At 43.2% G+C, this 18,304-nt stretch overlaps 1 protein-coding gene across 7 annotated transcripts in view; it reads left to right on the top strand.

Annotated features, from left to right (window-relative positions):
- LOC106587732 (trafficking kinesin-binding protein 1) overlaps positions 1-18,304 on the top strand; it is a 44,986-nt gene that overhangs the window by 9,214 nt on the left and 17,468 nt on the right. For 6 of the 7 annotated variants that reach the window (XM_014176339.2, XM_014176381.2, XM_014176357.2 and 3 more), the window contains exons 3-4: positions 3,610-3,957; positions 4,317-4,508. In XM_014176339.2, the coding sequence (XP_014031814.1) occupies positions 3,897-3,957; positions 4,317-4,508 (253 nt within the window). In that variant the 5' untranslated portion in view covers positions 3,610-3,896. Of the gene's footprint in view, positions 1-3,609; positions 3,958-4,316; positions 4,509-15,882; positions 16,295-18,304 lie in introns of those variants that run through there. The other variant, XM_014176348.2, reaches the window with a different exon arrangement.

Here is an 18,304-nt window from a genome sequence, read left to right as displayed (position 1 = left end):
CTGATTTGTTATTCAGTCTGGTGGTGACAGTCTGGTGGTGACAGGCTAAATTGAGTGTGACCCATTCATCTCTTTCTTCCCTCTTTTCCTAAGTACCCTTCTCTCAAGGGCCCCTCTCCTCCCTCCTATGCCCTCTCTCGCCGTCTCAGTTTGCCCACTCTTTCCTACCCCCTCCCTTCCCACTTTCCTAAGTACTGTACCCTGCAAGTGTCCCTCCTCAACCCTCACTGTCTCTTTTCTACCCCTCCCAACCTCCCTCGCTTCTTTCTGTAGCACCCTCGTCTGCCCTTCCTTCCTCTCTCGTTCCTGTGTGACTCCACACACGTACACACCCCTTCTGAACGGCCAAAGAGCACCAAAGACAGGCTCTTCCAACCGGCCTTGGCGAGTTCAACGTGAGTCCTCTGGAAGGTCAGTCAGACTCAGAATGACATCCATTAGAGTTAGAGAGTTACACTTAATACATGACTTATTGAAGTTCATTATTCCTTTACTTTTGGCACTGCTCATCTTGGATGAACGGCCCTATGCAACTATAACACATTAAGGTAACGTTTTAACTTCTCATTTACATTAGGAAAGTAGTTTGCGATCCTTGAAATTCAGATTGAAGTAACTTTCCTTGTTTGAGTTAAACCACGTAGCATACTGCTGTGCATATTGCTGTGCATTCCACATTTCTCAAGAGTAACTTGTGTAGGCTACACAGAAAATAGCCTGCATGTTTGATTATATCCATATGGATATACTGTACAGAACACATCCTCAGGGATCAGAAGTTTTTGGCTTTGTCCTTAGTGGCCCAGTCTTCCGCACCCCACTGTGTGTTTGTCTAGGGAACAGGACAATTGTTTTCTCACAGTTCCTGTGGATTCTCTGGACTGTTAATTTGCTGGTCGATCTGGGGAGCGAGGGCCTGGTGGAGCCCAGGGTTGTACACTGGGCAGCGTAACAGGGTCTTTCCCTTGGCATTCTGCCTGGCCCAACGACAACCACACAGAGAAAGAGACAGGGGGAGATGGCCAATAACCATGCTCACTGGTGACCCCCTCTAAATGGGATACAAGGCTGCGCTTGGCTGGGTAGATAATAGACCCACAATGTGACAATACATTGCCTGCCAACTTGGCCTTGGCAGCATGTAAATATGACAGATAAAGAGACGATGTGTCTTTGTGTGTGTGTGTGTGTGTGTGTGTGTGTGTGTGTGTGTGTGTGTGTGTGTGTGTGTGTGTGTGTGTGCGCGTGTTTTGTGTGTGAGACTGTGTGCTGCAGGTTAGTTGAGTGCCATTACCAAATGCCAATTGATTCCCCTCAATATATTTTTATTTGTCATTTAAGGCGTGGGAATAAGACATTTACAATTGTATAATAACATGATATTTTGGACTGAATCCATGCACCCTCATTTTGCATCCTAGTGAAAACACAAGTGCTACTTATCATTCTAGTCACTAGACACGACATGCTACAGAACTACCAGACATTATGCATCATGGTGGTGTGGGTGGATACAGTAAAAGCCAGACCTAGAGTACGTATACGACCCTGCTGCTCCCTCTGACAGCTGTAAGTGGAGAGAGTGGATGGATGGATGTGGCAGGGTGACCAGAGCAATACACTCAGTTAATTAAGGGGGTTGGAGAGGGGGAGGAAGGAGGAGAGGAGGAGAGATTGTCATTCTCATCTGTCTCATCTGTCTCTTGAGTGGGTGTGTGGCAAGCTGCGCACAGCTGAGTGTGTGTGTGTGTGTGTGCACATGTTTTGTCTACCCACATGCACGGTCAGTGCTTTGTTAACCCAATAGTCCTCATATAATATGTCCTTGACTCAGACTGCAATGCATAGCTAATGTATTGTATGATATCCACTGTCCTTTACCACTGGCCTTGATATTGCCTAGGTCTGATGTATCCAAACACTAACAACCGCAATATGACAAAACTGGATGTGACAATTGTTTAGTTCCATCAATAAACTAAGGCTACTTTGCTGCCCATTGTTAGAATGTCCTGAATTCCCCCCCCCAACCTAATTTTCTCTTTGAATTACGTCACTAGCCAGGCTATTCAGTTACAGAACGATGGCCCGCAGCATTTCCTGGCGGACATGTAAGTGAATGTGATATGCCTTATGAAGAGGGACATCATTCTTTAATTGAAGAGCCTGGCTAGTGACGTAATTCAAAGAGAAAATGAGGTGGGGCATAATAAAAGTACTGTACATTCCAACTAGGACCGTGTGCTAAGGTTTGCTGTTTCTCTTTGCTTTCGTAAACAGTATGAATTAGCATTTACTCTAATACAGGTTGCAGTTAGCCATAGCACACGGTCCTAGTTGGAATGTACAGTACTTTTATTATGCCTCGTAAAGCTTTGTTTAGTAACTGTGTTGGTTTAAATGTCATAAGGTGGTGTGTTGTGCTCCGGTTGTAACTGTGTAGCTAGGGTAACTAGCTTTCTGACCCTAAAAACTGTGGGGAAAGGCCAAGCCTAGTGAGACAATTGGAGCATGCATGACACTGTACATGGCTTTAAAAAGATGAAGTTGCTTGTAAATTTGTGGTTCATGTGTCTGAAGTAATTTTTTTCTAATTAAACTTTACCTATATCTGTATGTCTTTTAACCAGGCTGTTATAGAATATGAGAGCATCATTTCAGTATCTCACCTGGAAAAACTGGTGAAATACATTCCAGTAAAGGGATGAGAGTTTTCTTGATACATTCATATTTGATGGCATTCCATGTTCAAACGTAAAACGGCATTTAATGTTATGCCATTCCGTACTAAAACGTAAAATACTATGATGTTGATGAATTAAAGATAGTCGGTTTGAATTAATCTTTCTAACCAGGTTTCCATCCAACCTTTTTATGCGAGTAAAGTACATGTCGGATAAAAAAAAAATGTGATGACAAGATGGAAACTGTTTCAGTAAACTTTCCAAAAATAAAGTAGACAGACAAGGTGGGATCTTTTTGTGTCTGCAAAATGAATTATGCGAGAAATGTCGTTTGAAACGCTTTTATGCAAATATTGATATAATAACCACAATGTCAAAGTAAATTTGGAGTCACGCATGGAGTTTATTAGGCTACAGATTAAATAAGGTATAATGAACTTCACAGGGTGGTGAAAGTGCAAAGTAATGAGTTTTCCAATAAATATCGAGGGTCTCATTCTGGTGACATGATCATCAATGCTTGACTGCCGTTTGACAAGTAAAAATAATCTTACCCTTTTGTCGTAGATACAGTATCTGCGGTGTTGGCTAGAGTGCATGTGCCAATACCAGAGTTGCCACATTCGCTATTTGACACAATTTTGTTTAGTGATAAACCCATCAATAGAGTTGAAAATGCGATGGAAACCCATTTAACTTGTCGTTTTTATTCAGTACATGGGAACTTAACTGCAAAATGTATTTTGATGTGCAAAACGTCATCACACACCTTTCATCTGCAACAAGTCAATTTGATGGAAACCCATCTCTGGTGGGAAAATGCACGTATTGTTTTTATGTGGATTTTAGAATATTTGCATGACAATCTGTCACAAATTGGATGGAAACCTAGCAACACTCACTTTTTTCTCTCTCTCCCTCTCAGACCAGCTTTGGTACCAGATGTGCGATCAGCCTGCTGTTTCTCCCTGATCCACCAGGGGGCCTCAGTCCCTCACAGGGACCAGCCCTGAGTCCTCCATCCTCACCCTGAACACCCCGGCCCCAGTCAAGCTGTCCCACCCTCATCCCTCTCCCTCTCCTCCTCATCTCTTCTTCTGGCCCCCACATTCCCCACTGGACCCCCTGTCGACCCTCTCCCTTTATGGGGGGCAGGGGGAGGCGTCCGGGGGCCTCGATGCAGAGACCCTGCCCCTATATGAGGGCCTTAAAATGGAGTGCAACCTCCTGGAAAGAGTCGATAGGGGAAGCCATGATGTGTCCACCCTCACTGGTAGGTCACAGTTAATGAATGTAGTAGACGGGTTATAGGGGATTGGATAATGGGTTCACTTTCATGTTGGACAGCACTTGTTAGAAGCTAGTGGGAAGATGGGTCTCTTAGAACCATTGCAGGGGACATTAGATTGGACTATCATCCTGCATCCAGGAACATTGTTCAATTACATGTTTTTAATGTAATGCGTTATAATGTGGTGAGTGGGAACTGTGTCATCCGGTCAGTGCCTCAGGGGGGCAGCAGAGACTTGTGTATTTCAGAGCGCTCAATCCAATGTGATGAATGCTGTCTTTTTGTTCTCCCATTTCTCCCCTGTCACACCCTCATACACCTCCCTCCCTTTCCACTGTCAGAACTTTGTTCAGGTGGCGATAGTGAGGTGGAGATAGTGAGCCTGCTGTCTGAGGAACTGCCTAACTACACTCTGCGGGCGGACTGCATGTTTGGCTACGACCACGACGACTGGCTCCACACCCCTCTGCTGCCCCCGGAGGTCGCCCTGGGTCTCACACACGATCAGATAGAAGAGACGCTCAAGTACTTCTGTAAGTCCACCACTCTGTCCACGCTAGGCATCGAGCATAGGAGAAGGCAACTCTGGTACCGGTGTGCCAAATGTACCGCACCTGTTTTACTAGTTATTAATCACCTCACCAACTTAGATTGGAGGGAATCAACATCTTAAATCCAATGATGAGTTGACTCATGCGATGCAGCGGCTGGTTTGAGTGAAAGCATCTACCTGGTCTCCTAGATCTAAATCGGAGGCCGTATTCATAAAGAGTTTTAGGCGGTCTGGTAGGGTGTCACAGCAAAATAAATTGTGGGGGTACGCCTTACCGGTAAAACATGAGCCTATTGAAATAAAATGACAAGAAAACTGGAGGCTATATTACACCATTATTTATCATTACCGCATGTCAGAGGCATGAAAAATTGGCGGATGGACTTGAAAATGTCTGGTATAGCCTACGCTCCAAATTGCGATGTGATTTGACAAAACACAGACATTTTCCCAAGGCAGATATGAGTGGCTGACACCGAGACGCACATGGACAGCAGTGGACGCTTACATTTGGGCTAATGACAAACGCCAAATGTTATTATACTTTTTGGTGTTTTGTGTAACAGATGTTTCTTCCAATTCCCCACTGTTTGGAGGCTGAAAATATGTTACCAGTGGATAAATGTTCACAGGTAGTCTAGAAAAACAGCCCTTTGAAGCAGGGCTGGATTAATGCAGGGGCTTACCAGGGCGGAAGCCCCTGGGCCCAGGACCGTGGGTGGCCCAAGAGGCAGCAAAACAAAACAAAAAATGTATTTCAAAAATTAAAATATAAACAGTGCATTCGGAAAGTATTCAGACCACATCCCTTTTCCACATTTTGTAACATTACATCCTTATTAAAAAAAAATATAATCTTATCAATCTACACACAATATCACATAATGACAAAGCGTAAAAAGGTTGCTAGAAATGTTTGCAAATTCATAAAAAATAAAAAACATTTACCTTATTTACGTAAATATTCAGACCCTTGGCTATGAGCCTCGAAATATAGAGCTCATTTGCATCCTGTTTCCATTGATCATCCTTGAGATGTTTCTTCAACTTGATTGGAGTCCACCTGTGGTAAATTCAATTGATTGGCCATCATTTGGAAAGGCACACACCTGTCTATATAAGGTCTTGACAGTGAATGTCAGAGCAAAAATCAAGCCATGAGGTTAAAGGAATTGTCCGTAGAGCTCAGAGACAGGATTGTGTCGAGGCACAGATCTGGGGAAGGGTACCAAAAAATGTCTGCAGCATTAAAGGTCACTAAAAACACAGTGACCTCCATCATTCTTAAATGGAAGAAGTTTGGAACCACCAAGACTCTAACTAGAGCTGGCCGGCCCGGTAAAACTGAGCAATCGGGGGAGAAGGGCCTTGGTCAGGCAGATGACCAAGAACCCGATGGTCACTTTGACAGAGCTCCAGTGTTCCTCTGTGGAGATGGGAGAACCTTCCAGAAGGACAACCATCTCTGCAGCACTCCACCAACCAGGCCTTTATGGTAGAGTGGCCAAACAGAAGTCACTCCTTAGTCAAAGGCACATGACAGGCTTCTTGGAGTTTGACATAAGGCACCTAGGACTCTCAGACCATGAGAAACATGATTCTCTGGTCTGATGAACGGCAAGTGTCACTTCTGGAGGAAACCTGGCACCATCTCTACGGTGAAGCATGGGGGTGGGAGCATCATGCTGTGTGGGTGTTTTTCAGCAGCAGGGACTGGGAGACTAGTCAGGATCGAGGGAAAGATGAACGGAGCAAAGTACAGAGAGATCCTTGATGAAAACCTACTCCAGAGTGCTCAGGACCTCAGACTGGGGCGAAGTTTCACCTTCCAGCAGGACAACGACCCTAAGCACACATCCAAGACAACGCAGGAGTGGCTTCGGGACAAGTCTCTGAATGTCCTTCAGTACCCAGCCAGAGCCCAGACTTGGACTCGATAGAACGTCTCTGGAGAGACCTGAAAATAGCTGTGCAGTGACGCTCCCCATCCAACCTGACAGAGCCTGAGAGGATCTACAGAGAAGAATGGGAGAAACTCCCCAAATACAGGTGTGCCAAGCTTGTAGCATCATACCCAAGACTCAAGGCTGAAATCGCTGCAAAAGGTGCTTCAACAAAATACTGAGTAAAGGGTCTGAATACTATGTAAATGTGATATATACACTACCGGTCAAACGTTTGGACACACCTACTCATTAAAGGGTTTTTCTTTATTTTTACTATTTTCTACATTGTAGAATAATAGTGAAGACATCAAAACTATGAAATAACACGTATTGACTCATGTAGTAACCAAAAACAAATCAAAATATATTTTATATTTGAGATTCTTCAAAGTAGCCACCCTTTGCCTTGATGACAGCTTTACACACTCTTGGCATTCTCTCATCCAGCTTCATCTGGAATTCTTTTCCAACAGACTTGAAGGAGTTCCCACATATGCTGAGCACTTGTTGGCTGCTTTTCTTTCACTCTGATGTCCAACTCATCCCAAACCATTTGGTTGAGGTCAGGGGATTGTGGAGGCCAGGTCATCTGATACAGCACTCTATCACTCTCCTTCTTGGTAAAATAGCCCTTACACAGCCTGGAGGTGTGTTGGGTCATTGTCCTGTTGAAAAACAAATTATTGTCCCACTAAGCCCAAACCAAATGGGATGGCGTATCGCTGCAGAATGCTGTGGTAGCCATGCTGGTTAAGTGTGCCTAGAATGCTAAGTAAATCACAGACAGTGTCACCAGCAAAGCACCCCCACACCATAACACCACCTCCTCTATGCTTTACGATGGGAAATACACATGCGGAGATTATGCGTTCACCCACACTGCGTCTCACAAAGACACGGCGGTTGGAATATAAAATCTCCAATTTGGACAATAGACCAAAGGACAAATTTCCACCGGTCTAATGTCCATTGCTGTTGTTTCTTGGCCCAAGCAAGTCTCTTCTTCTTATTGGTGTCCTTTAGTAGTGGTATCTTTGCAGCAATTCGACCATGAAGGCCTGATTCCCACAGTCTCCTCTGAACAGTTGATGTTGAGAGCTGTCTGTTACTTGAACTTTGAAGCATTTATTTGGGCTGCAATTTCTGAGGCTGGTAACTCTAATGAACTTATCCTCTGCAGCAGAGGTAGCTCTGGGTCTTCCGTTGCTGTGGCGGTCCTCATGAGAGCCAGTTTCATCATAGCGCTTGATGGTTTTTGCGACTGCACTTGAAAAAACTTTCAAAGTTCTTAATGTTCCATATTGACTGACCTCCATGTCTTAAAGTAATGATGGACTGTTGTTTCTCTTTGCTTATTTGAGCTGTTCTTGCCATAATATGGACTTGGTCTTTTACCAAATAGGGCTATCTTCTGTATACCACCCCTACCTTGTCACAACACAACTGATTGGCTCAAATGCATTAAGAAGGAAAGAAATTCCACAAATTAACTTTTAAGGCGTCACCTCTGTTAATTGAAATGCATTCCAGGTGACTACCTCATGAAGCTGGTTGAGAGAATGCCAAGACTGTGTAAAGCTGTCATCAAGGCAAAGGGTGGCTATTTGAAGAATCTCAAATATAAAATAGATTTTGATTTGTTTAACACTTTTTTTGGTTACTATATGATTCCATATGTGCTATTTCATTGTGTTGATGTCTTCACTATTATTATACAATGTAGAAAATAGGAAAAATAAAGAAAAACCCTTGAATGAGTAGGTGTTCTAAATCTTTTGACCCAGTAGTGTACATTTTGCAAAAAATTCTGAAAGCATGTTTTTGATTTGTCATTATTGGGTATTGTGTGTAGATTGATAAGTGGATTTAAAAAAAAAACAATTTTAGAATAAGGCTGTAACGTAACAAAATGTGGAAAAGGTCAAGGGGTCTGAATACTTTCCGAATGCACATCTTTTTTTTTACTGCAACCGCCAACCACAGGAGGACTCAGGAGCCGCTGTCAATGAGTGTATACAGCCTGCTGCTGCTGCTCTGCTAATCATCAGATGTGGGGAGGAGAAGGAGGTAGGGGGCCCACGTGGGTAACTGGGGGGCCCTCTCTTGATTGGTTAACTGCTTAAACTTCACTAGGGTAGGGGGCAGCATTCGGAATTTTGGATGAAAAGCGTGCCCAAATTAAACTGCCTGCTACTCAGGCCCAGAAGCTAGGATATGCATATATTGGTAGATTTGGATAGAAAACACTAAAGTTTCCAAAACTGTTAAAATAATGTCTGTGAGTATAACAGAACTGATATGGCAGGCGGAAACCTGAGGAAAATCCATCCAGGAAGTACTATTATTTTGAAAGGCTGTTTTTCCATTGAAAGCTCATCCACCATACAAAGACTTAGGACCCAGTTCACGATCTCCATGGCTTCTTCTACACGTGGCCAGTCTTTAGGCATTGTTTCAGGCTTTTACTCTGAAAAATGAGGGAGATACAGCACTTTCAATGAGTGGACAGTGGAAATTTCCAGACATGAGTCCAGCACGTGATCGGGAGCGCGCCTTTCTTGTTTCTCCTTTTCTATTGACGAAGCCTTTGTCCGGCTGAAATATTATTGATTATTTATGACAAAAACAACCTGAGGATTGATTTTAAACATCGTTTGACATGTTTCTATGAACTTTTATTGTACTTTTTTGACTTTTTGTCTGCATGTTGAGAGCGCACTTTGTGCCTTTGGATTACTGAACTAAACGCACCAACAAAAGGTTTTTGGACATAAAGAGGGACATTATCGAACAAAACAAACATTTATTGTGTAACATGGAGTCCTGGGAGTGCCACCAGATAAAGATCATCAAAGGTAAGTGATTAATTGAATTGCTATTTCTGACTTTTGCGAGTCCTCTCCTTGGCTGGAAAATGTCTGTATGGTGTTTTGTGGCTAGGCGCTGTCCTAACACAATCGTATGGTGCACTTTCGCTGTAAAGCCTTTTTTGAAATCGGACACTGTGGTTGGATTAACAAGAAGTTTATCTTTAAAATGGTGTATAATACTTGTATGTTTGAGGAATTTTAATTATGGGATTTCTGTTGTTTGAATTTGGCGCCCTGCAATTTCACTGGCTGTTGTCGAGGTGGGACGCTAGCGTCCCAATGATACCAGAGAGGTTAATCAACTTTTTTTTAAACTGCATAATAAATCAATGTTACTGGTCAATTGTGTGAGTCAGGTGCTGGGCCCAACACCGTTGAAAGCCCAAGAGGCAACCATTTTTTTTATTTGTAACATTATTATTTTTATTCAACCACAGTTGTCCGCTCTCAATGTTCAAAATATACCAGAGAGCATAATTTAGCCAAAGAGGATCAATAGTTTCTAAACAATAACTGTGGATTAAGTTTGATCACAAGCACATACAGGTAACTGCCAAAATAAAGGAAACACCAACATAAAGTGTCTTAAAATGGTTTGGGCTACCACAAGCTGCCAGAACAGCTACAATGTGCCTTGGCATAGATTCTACAAGTGGACCTAAACCATGCCAGAAAAATGCACCCGACACCATAACATACTGTTTAGTTTTTATGCCTCATATAAAAAATACAAAATAAATCCGTGGCTTATGATTTCTTCATCCAGCCCAGCTTTGAAGTCATTGTTTGACAATCAGATCAAAACATCATGACTGGTTGTGTTTATGCCACAATAAAAGGTCATACATTTTTCAAGTTAAATTACAAATCTTTATGACTAGGCCCACAAAGATCATGTTAAATTGATTGGGATTCTATATTTTAAAAAAATAAATGAAATGTTTCGGCACTCCAGGACCGGAATTGAACAGCCCACTAGTGTTTTATAGGCAATGTGTTAGCCTACAGCAATTCCATCTTAAAGTCCTACTGTGAATTGACCCCTCACATATGCTTTGGAATTGGACAATGGAAACTTGTACACAGATTACACATATCCTTTAATCACTAGGCTTTATAGTATAACATTGATGGGATAATCTCTCTCTCTTTTGCCATTATCAGGTCATCCATATGGTGTGGATCTAAAGAGCTTGTGGTCTGACTCCTTGCCTGTAAGACAAATACAATTGGAAGAAATAAGATATCTTAACACACAGTGTATGCATTAGTAGTGTCCACAAGAGAAGACATTGATTGTGATTGTAGCAATACGTCCTGCAATAATATATCTGATATTGGACCAATTTATCGTGATGTGTTTAAGTCACACTTGAAAACACACTCATAATAGAATCACACAGTAGTGGTGACTAAATGATTGGAGTTAGATGGGGTGGTATGGGTCCAAAGGGTTTGGTTGGCGGCACCTTGCCAACAGGAAGGACCGTATATAATGACCATGGTAAACTCCTGCTAGTTTATCTCAAACTATAAATCTGAGGTGAACATTCTTCCTATCGGTTTGACGCAGTATCCGAGTTAAGGTCTGGCTGAAGATGATATCTGTTTCAATTGTCCTTTCAACAAAGTGTTTTCGCTTGACTCTCCTACGTAGACGTGGAAAAACAAATCGAATGAGATTTGTGAATGTTTTTTCAACAATATTGTGATTGTTTTAATGGGGTAATGTTATAAAGGTAAATGCTAAAATATGAGCTAGAGACAGATATGGGTGAAATTGATCATAGTCACAAGATCGTCGGATTCTATGAAGAAACAATTGATTCGGTACATGGAAGCCTGCATACTGTATCCTTTAATCTAACATAACAAACACTGAGTTTACCCAAATCCAATACTGAACATGATCATGCTACTGACTATTACAATGCTACTCCACTTGTCATAATCACCTTAACGGGACACTATAATATCAGAATCTCCATTTATCAGTACAGTACCGTAGTACACACATGTATGTATGTATGTATGTATGTATGTATGTATGTATGTATGTATGTATGTATGTATGTATGTATGTATGTATGTATGTATGTATGTATGTATGTATGTATGTATGTATGTATGTATGTATGTATGTATGTATGTATGTATGTATGTATGTATGTATGTATGTATGTATGTATGTATGTATGGTCTGTTTAGTAGAGGAGCTAACAGAAGCTCCTCCCCTCCTCCCTCTGGTGACTTTAGGGGAGGTGTCATATCCTCTAGCCACATCCCTTCCCTTGATGCTTGGGGCCACAGATGCCAAATGCCAATAAACCGATTAGCCTCTTAGCTATAATCAGTTTCCTTCTGCACCTCCAGTTCAGAACTGACTCTAACAGTAGCCTTTTACAAAGGGCTTGGCCCCGAGCACTCACTGCTCTTCAGACATCGCGGCGACACTGACTGTACTCTCGTCACTGTGTAGGACTTGGTCGTCTTAGCAACCCATCAGTAGTGCATATTTGAAAGATATCTTTGTGAGCATAGTCTAGAGCAGAGAGGTGACAGGTTGAAAGCTCAGAGTTTGGGTTTGCTGTGTCAACGGCATGTATTTGTGGCCTTTGGTGTAATTTTTAGAGAGACATCCCGAAGGGGTTAATTAGTGTGAAAGCAAGTCGGAGGTCTCAAATATAGACGGACGTTTCAACTTCTGACCTCATCAGTGCAGTACTAGGGTTGCCAGGTTTCCATAGGATTGCATGGCTAACTCTCCCATTAGGCAGGATAGGCTATACCGTCCTTTCCCTAAAGTAGAGCTGGGACGATACCTGTATGGCAATATTTAAAAAGCAGCTGTATGTAAAATATTGTGCTATAGCTTGGAAAATAAATACATGTGACTCTGGATGACAACATAATGATGTTTGTTTCCAAGATTAGGACTGTTTTCCTAAAGAAGTTACATCCGCTCTGTGTTTTGTTTCCTTGCCAAGATACTAACGAGTATCGCAAGACTGCTTTTGTCCCGGCCCTATGCTCAAGCCGATCGTGACTAGGGGCACGTTGCCATGTTGGTTCCCATAGGATTGATTGTAAGACAGGATAAACTGTACTCTCCTTTACTCAAGCCGATCGTAACTGGGGGTACAGTGCCAGCGATACTAGGGTTGCCAGATTCCAATAAGATAGTGAGAATAATCCCCCATAAGGCAGGATAGACTACTCTCCTTTCATTCAAGATGATCGTAACTGGGGTTACAGTGCTAGGGATACTAGGGTTGCCAGATTTCAATAAAATAGTGAGAATAATCCCCCATAAGGCAGGATAGGCTGTACTCTCCTTTCATTCAAGCTGCTTTGGACTGGGGGTACAGTCAGTGCCAGAGTCGCGATGTCCCATAGGATTGTATGGCTTACCCCTTCATAAGGCAGGATAGGCTGTACCCTCCTTTCACTCAGTCTTCTTTGCAGAACACAGATCAGACAGGTACACAGCCAGTCAGCCGACACACAGCTGTGCCTTATGCCTGGTCCCGTGTTGACATTAGCTTCTTAGCACGCGGCACGTGCCCTAAACTTCTGTACATCTCTTATTTGGTTGTCCTTCTTCTGGCAATCTACCTTGGTGCACACCTGTTCTGATCTAAATCTGTTCCCTCCCTCCTGTTTTTGCTCTCTGTTCCATCTGTGGGTTGACCCATTCACTGCTTCTCTCACTTTCTACCCTCCTCTAGCTGTCTCCTTTATAGCAATTCAGTATGTTTCTCTACTCCTTTTCTCTGTTATTTCCTGCTCTTTCATGCACCTTCTGTCTCCTGACTTCTTTTTTCCGCCTCAAAGGCTCTCTCTCCGTCTCTGTCACCCTTTTTAAACGATTCAACTTCATTCCAGTTACAGACGTATTAGTAAGTAGTCCTTTGTGTCTGGCTCTGTTGCTTGGAATACCGGTTCAGCTTACAGTCTTAACATAACTGGCAGGGATATGGGTGGATGCCCATGGAAGTAAATAGACACACCTGAAAGGGAGCAAACCCCTATGATAAACAACCCTGTCTCTGGATGCGTCTGAAATGGGATCCTATTCCCTATTGTGGTGCGCCACTTTTGACCCGGGCTCTGTTCAAAAGTAGGGCACTAGACAGGGAGTAGGGTGGGCATTTCAGATGCAACCTTTGTGTTTTGCCGTTGCACTGGACGGCTGACCACTTCAAAGAGCAGAACGTGACTGATGCCACCTTCATATTTCGTTGTTGGTCAAAGCGTATCTAGCTATGTGATCTCTTCATAGTGTACTTTACACTGGTTCAGTCTCTCTTTATCTGATCAGTGATATGGAGCTTACGGTGTTGTTTTGCTCTGACTGTTTCCACGTAAACCATAGGCGCCCATAAAACTATTTGGCCATTGACCTCTAAGGGTGTGTTCTTTCCATTGGTTGATTGCAAGGAGGTGATATCAATGCAAAGTGGTTTCTTGTGTCAATATTGATTAGGAACTTGTGTTTTTGTCCATATCTGCGGAGGCAGAATGGATTTGTCCTTGAATTAGTGTGGCAGCTCTTGGTAACACTTTACTTGATCCTTCCACTGTTATTAGCATGATATTACATTAGTCATGATAACTGACATCATTTTATGTCAATATAACATTGTCAGGTGGCTTGCAGTGCTATTTTTATGCACACTAACAATGGCTAGGCTGGGGTGGACTGTGTGGGGGGTCTCGGATGGTTGAGGGGCAGCACTTGGGGAACTGTGTGGGGGGGTGTGGGGGGGGGTTTGTCTTAAAGGGCTGGTGGCCTGGCGGTTGGGAGCTTGGGCCGGTGGCTGATGGATCGCTGGTTCAGGTCCCCGTTTTTGACCTTGTGGGAGATCTGTCGACGTGCCCTTGGGCAGGGCGTTGACCCTGGTCGCTTCTGTGTGTCGCTCTGGATGGGAGTCTGTTAATTGACTAATGTGATGTAGTTGTTGAGCGGCTTCACTGCAAGTATATTGTAAGTTTTAAATATTCGATGAAAAAACAAAACAATGGCTAGGTTGGCATAGTCATGACTGTGTCAAATTAGTCAGCTAATTATGACTGCTTAGTGCTTATGGTATCTGTTATGTCATGCCTTTGCAAAAACGTCAGATTTGAGATAGATGGTGTGAGGGAAATGTTACCCAACTTTACTACTACACAGGTTTTAATGAGCTTCGTGTTGCTGCACTTTTTATTGGAGACAAAGGGCCTGACACTATATTCTGTACTGTAGCCTCCTTTAGCCGTCTTGGCCTTAGCTTAATCTAACTTTCCATTGTCTTTCTAATACTGTGATTCAACAAATCCTATTGTAGCAGCGACCTGTTTCTGTTAACTGAATGAATCAGTTAGGTTTGGAAGGCTAAGGAAGTCCAATTGTATGGGATGGGCTGGGCTGGTATTTTTAGGGAGCTGGCAGCCTCTGTTTTTTGTCCTGGCTGGCTAATGCGTTGTGTTGGGGGCGCTCGGTAAACAACCCTGGTAGGAACGCGACATGGATAGAGGGATGAAGCGGGATGGGGGGTGTAAAGAGAGAAAGGAAAAGAGAAGGGGTCCCAGCCGCCCCTTGCGTGCCGTACTCGACCAGAAAGAAGCCGTCTGCGGGTGAAACATTTATGAAGGGGAGGTTAATATTTGATTTGGAGAGGACACTTGCGTGCCAGGGTAGCAACAGGGAGGGCACTGGGTGGATGAAGAGATGATGATGGTGGTGATGAAGGCTAGACTTCAGGGGTGTGTTTTTCTCTATACTAAGTTGTTATATGTCAATAAAGCATACCTGGCATATATCTGATATATTGTTTTGACACGTATCAGTTGATGTGAAATAAGCGGCTTTTGTACTTTGGGATAACTCTATTTGAACTCCATCAATACAGACCATTAATTGGAAAACATGAAAACAATGGGCATCTCTCCAGTTTGTACGTTCGCAGTTCATGTGTATACATTCATCAAGTGTATTTGCATTGAGAATTGAGGAACAATTGTGATTGCATTATTTTACTGTGCATGTGAGGATTGTGCAGTGCTAATACACTGAAGAGTAAATCGAGAGGCCCTGCTGAAAACCCAGCTTGACATCAATTCATATATCACTTTCCCTCTCAGACACCTCCCCTCTCTCCACACAAACAGCAACAGTCCACACAAACATCAACAGTCGATTTACAATCTCAGTCTGTGTGTACAGTGTCAGTGTTGCATTCCTCTCCCTCTAGAAAGGGGGTGTGGCTCAGTCTGCACCAATATTATGTGTGCAGGGAGACAACAGTCATGGCCTTGGCTGGAGCGTACCATCTCGCTCTGCCTCACAGGGGTGCAGGGACTAAGTGCATTCTCTTGCTAAACCAGGTTATAATTGGTATTGAGTTTTATATTAAAGCCTTGCATTTCTATATGTATAGTTCTTAGGCAAAGTTAGGTATGATCTATTTTAGCTTTTATGCGTCGTTTTGGTCTCAAGCTACCTCCGACCCCCCCTCCTCTTTCTGCGTTGTCCCATAGTCCAGTGTGGCCAGGTCGATATAAACAGGAGGGTAACGACAGATGGACCTCCCAGTCAGAGGGATTACATATTAACACTAAGGACAGCTCAGTCTCCTCACACACGTAACACATACCCACACAGTCACAGGGACACACAGAGGAAGATATTGTTTTGGACACGCAACACAGCATCGGTTTATTGGGATGGGCATAGAGCTGAAGCAGGGAACAGAAGAACAAGAATAAAAAGAGCAGTATAACAGAAGGAGGGATGGAAGAGGGCTTCTGTCCGGTCACCATGGAGGTGTGGAGTTCCTCTGCTTCCGAGGAGGAGGAGGAGGAAGAGAAGGAGAGTGGCCACGGGAGCCAGGAGGAGGAAGAAGAGGAGGTGGAGGAGGGAGGAAAGCAACACAGTAAAGAGAGTCTGTGCAGGGAACTGATGCAAGGTGAGGGAGTAAAGGGAGGATGAGAGACGGACAGAGAGAAGAGAGTGATTGAGAGAGGAGCAAGGATTGAGGGTGCAATGGAGGAGGTTGAGAGAGAGAGGGGAAAGAAGGGAGTTGCAGACGACAAGGGTGATTCTGCAGCCATACATTTGTTTTATTGGCAGTGTTGCTGTGCTGTAAACATACTGTAGAGTCTGTGCAGCTTACAGTCAAGCTAAGTGAGTGATGGTATGGCTGGGAAGGTGCTTATGCATGGATTCTTTGTTGTATGAATGGTTCGTTCAGCTGTGATTTCATTCACATACAGTAAGTAACACATGGTTAGGTTATTGACTGGCTGCATGTGTGTATATGAATATCTGAAAGCCTGATCTTTGTCTCTACTTTTGAGTTATTGAAGTCACATATGCCAAATGTATAACTTACCTCCAGTGAGCACGGGCTGCCAGGTATACTGAGCTTGCAGTTCACCCCATAGAGTGTGAAGGTCACTGTGCCACAGTGTGTGTTCTTAGCAGCAGTTTGTGTGTTTTCCGTCAGCGGCAGTGTTTTCTGTGGTGTATTGTCTCTGTGCTTTTTGAGTGTCATTGACTTTGGGCTGCAGTAGACAGACTGTCTGGAAAAGGTTTGTGGGCTTTTAGGACTCAATATGAAGGTCAAAAGCGTGGAAGTACTGACTACCCACTGGGCACAGACGTCAGTTCAACATCTAGTTTTGATTTAGCTTTGGTTAAGTTGTCAACTAACGTGAATTCAACGTGAAATAAAAATGACATTTCACATGTTATTGGATTTATGTTAGTTGGGTGTCTAAATGCCCTTACGCTGATGACTTTTTGCAAATCCAATTAGTTTTCCACGTTGATTCAATGTCATCACATAGATTTTTTTGTGGTTGAAATTACAGGAAACAACGTTGACTCAACCATTTTTTTCCCCAGTGGGTATGTTCTAGTACTGTCCATTTGCCCTGATGAGAACGATGTTTTGTAAAGATGGGATCTATCATATCATCTTAACTTCATTGAATTAAGAAATTGAATCAACCCTTCATGTTTGAATTGGGTAATTGCCCATAATTGTTTCAGTGGGCATTTAATAGAATTTTCAGTTCATACCCTAAATTGATGAAATAACAAGCTGGTCCCAACCATGCGTTTTTGTTATGGTCCTTCAATGTTAATACTCCATATGCTGAGTTATAGTATAATATACACCCACTGGCCAGTTTATTAGGTACACCTCCCCATTCACGAAAATGGTTCTCTCCTACAGACAGTGAGTCACGTGGCCGTGGCTTGCTATATAAAGCAGGTATGGAGACATTCAGTTACTGTTCGATTGAATGTTAGAATGGGCAAAACGAGTGACCCAAGCCACTTTGAGCGTGGTATGATCGTCGGTGCCAGGCGTGCCGGTTCCAGTATCTTGGAACACACAACTCGTCGGTCCTTGTCGGGGATTGGTTATTGCTGCAGACGACCACATCGGGTTCCACTCATATCAGGTAAAAACAAGAAGAAGCGGCTCCAGTGGGCACATGATCAAAAAACCACTGGACAATTCAGGAGTGGATAACATTGCCTGTTCTGATGAATCCCGGTTCCTGTTGTGTCATGCTGATGGCAGAGTCTGAGACCATGACCTCATCCTGCCTGGTGTCAACGGTACAGGCTGGTGGTGTAATGGTGTGGGGAAGGTTTTCCTGGTGCACGTTAGGTCCATTGATACCAATTGAGCAACATGCTCATGCCCCAAAGAATTCAGGCTGTTCTGGAGGCAAAGGGGGGTCCGACTCGGTACTAGATTGGTGTACCAAATAATCTGGCCACCGAGTGTATAATAGTGATACTACTACAGTATAATGCTGAGTATATGAAATTAGAATACAGCAGATTATTCATTCTACCTCCCGAATATTCTAGATCGATTCTTTGCAATGTAAATCAGAAATGATTGTACCCTATCAAGGGTTTAACTTGCAGATAAAAGGGGCACCCTGCTTTGACA

The sequence above is a fragment of the Salmo salar genome, chromosome ssa02 (assembly GCF_905237065.1).
Source record: "Salmo salar chromosome ssa02, Ssal_v3.1, whole genome shotgun sequence".
In the NCBI taxonomy this organism is placed as follows: Eukaryota; Metazoa; Chordata; class Actinopteri; order Salmoniformes; family Salmonidae; genus Salmo; species Salmo salar.
Note: the sequence above shows the minus strand (reverse complement) of the source record. Positions and strands in the feature narration are given on the sequence as shown.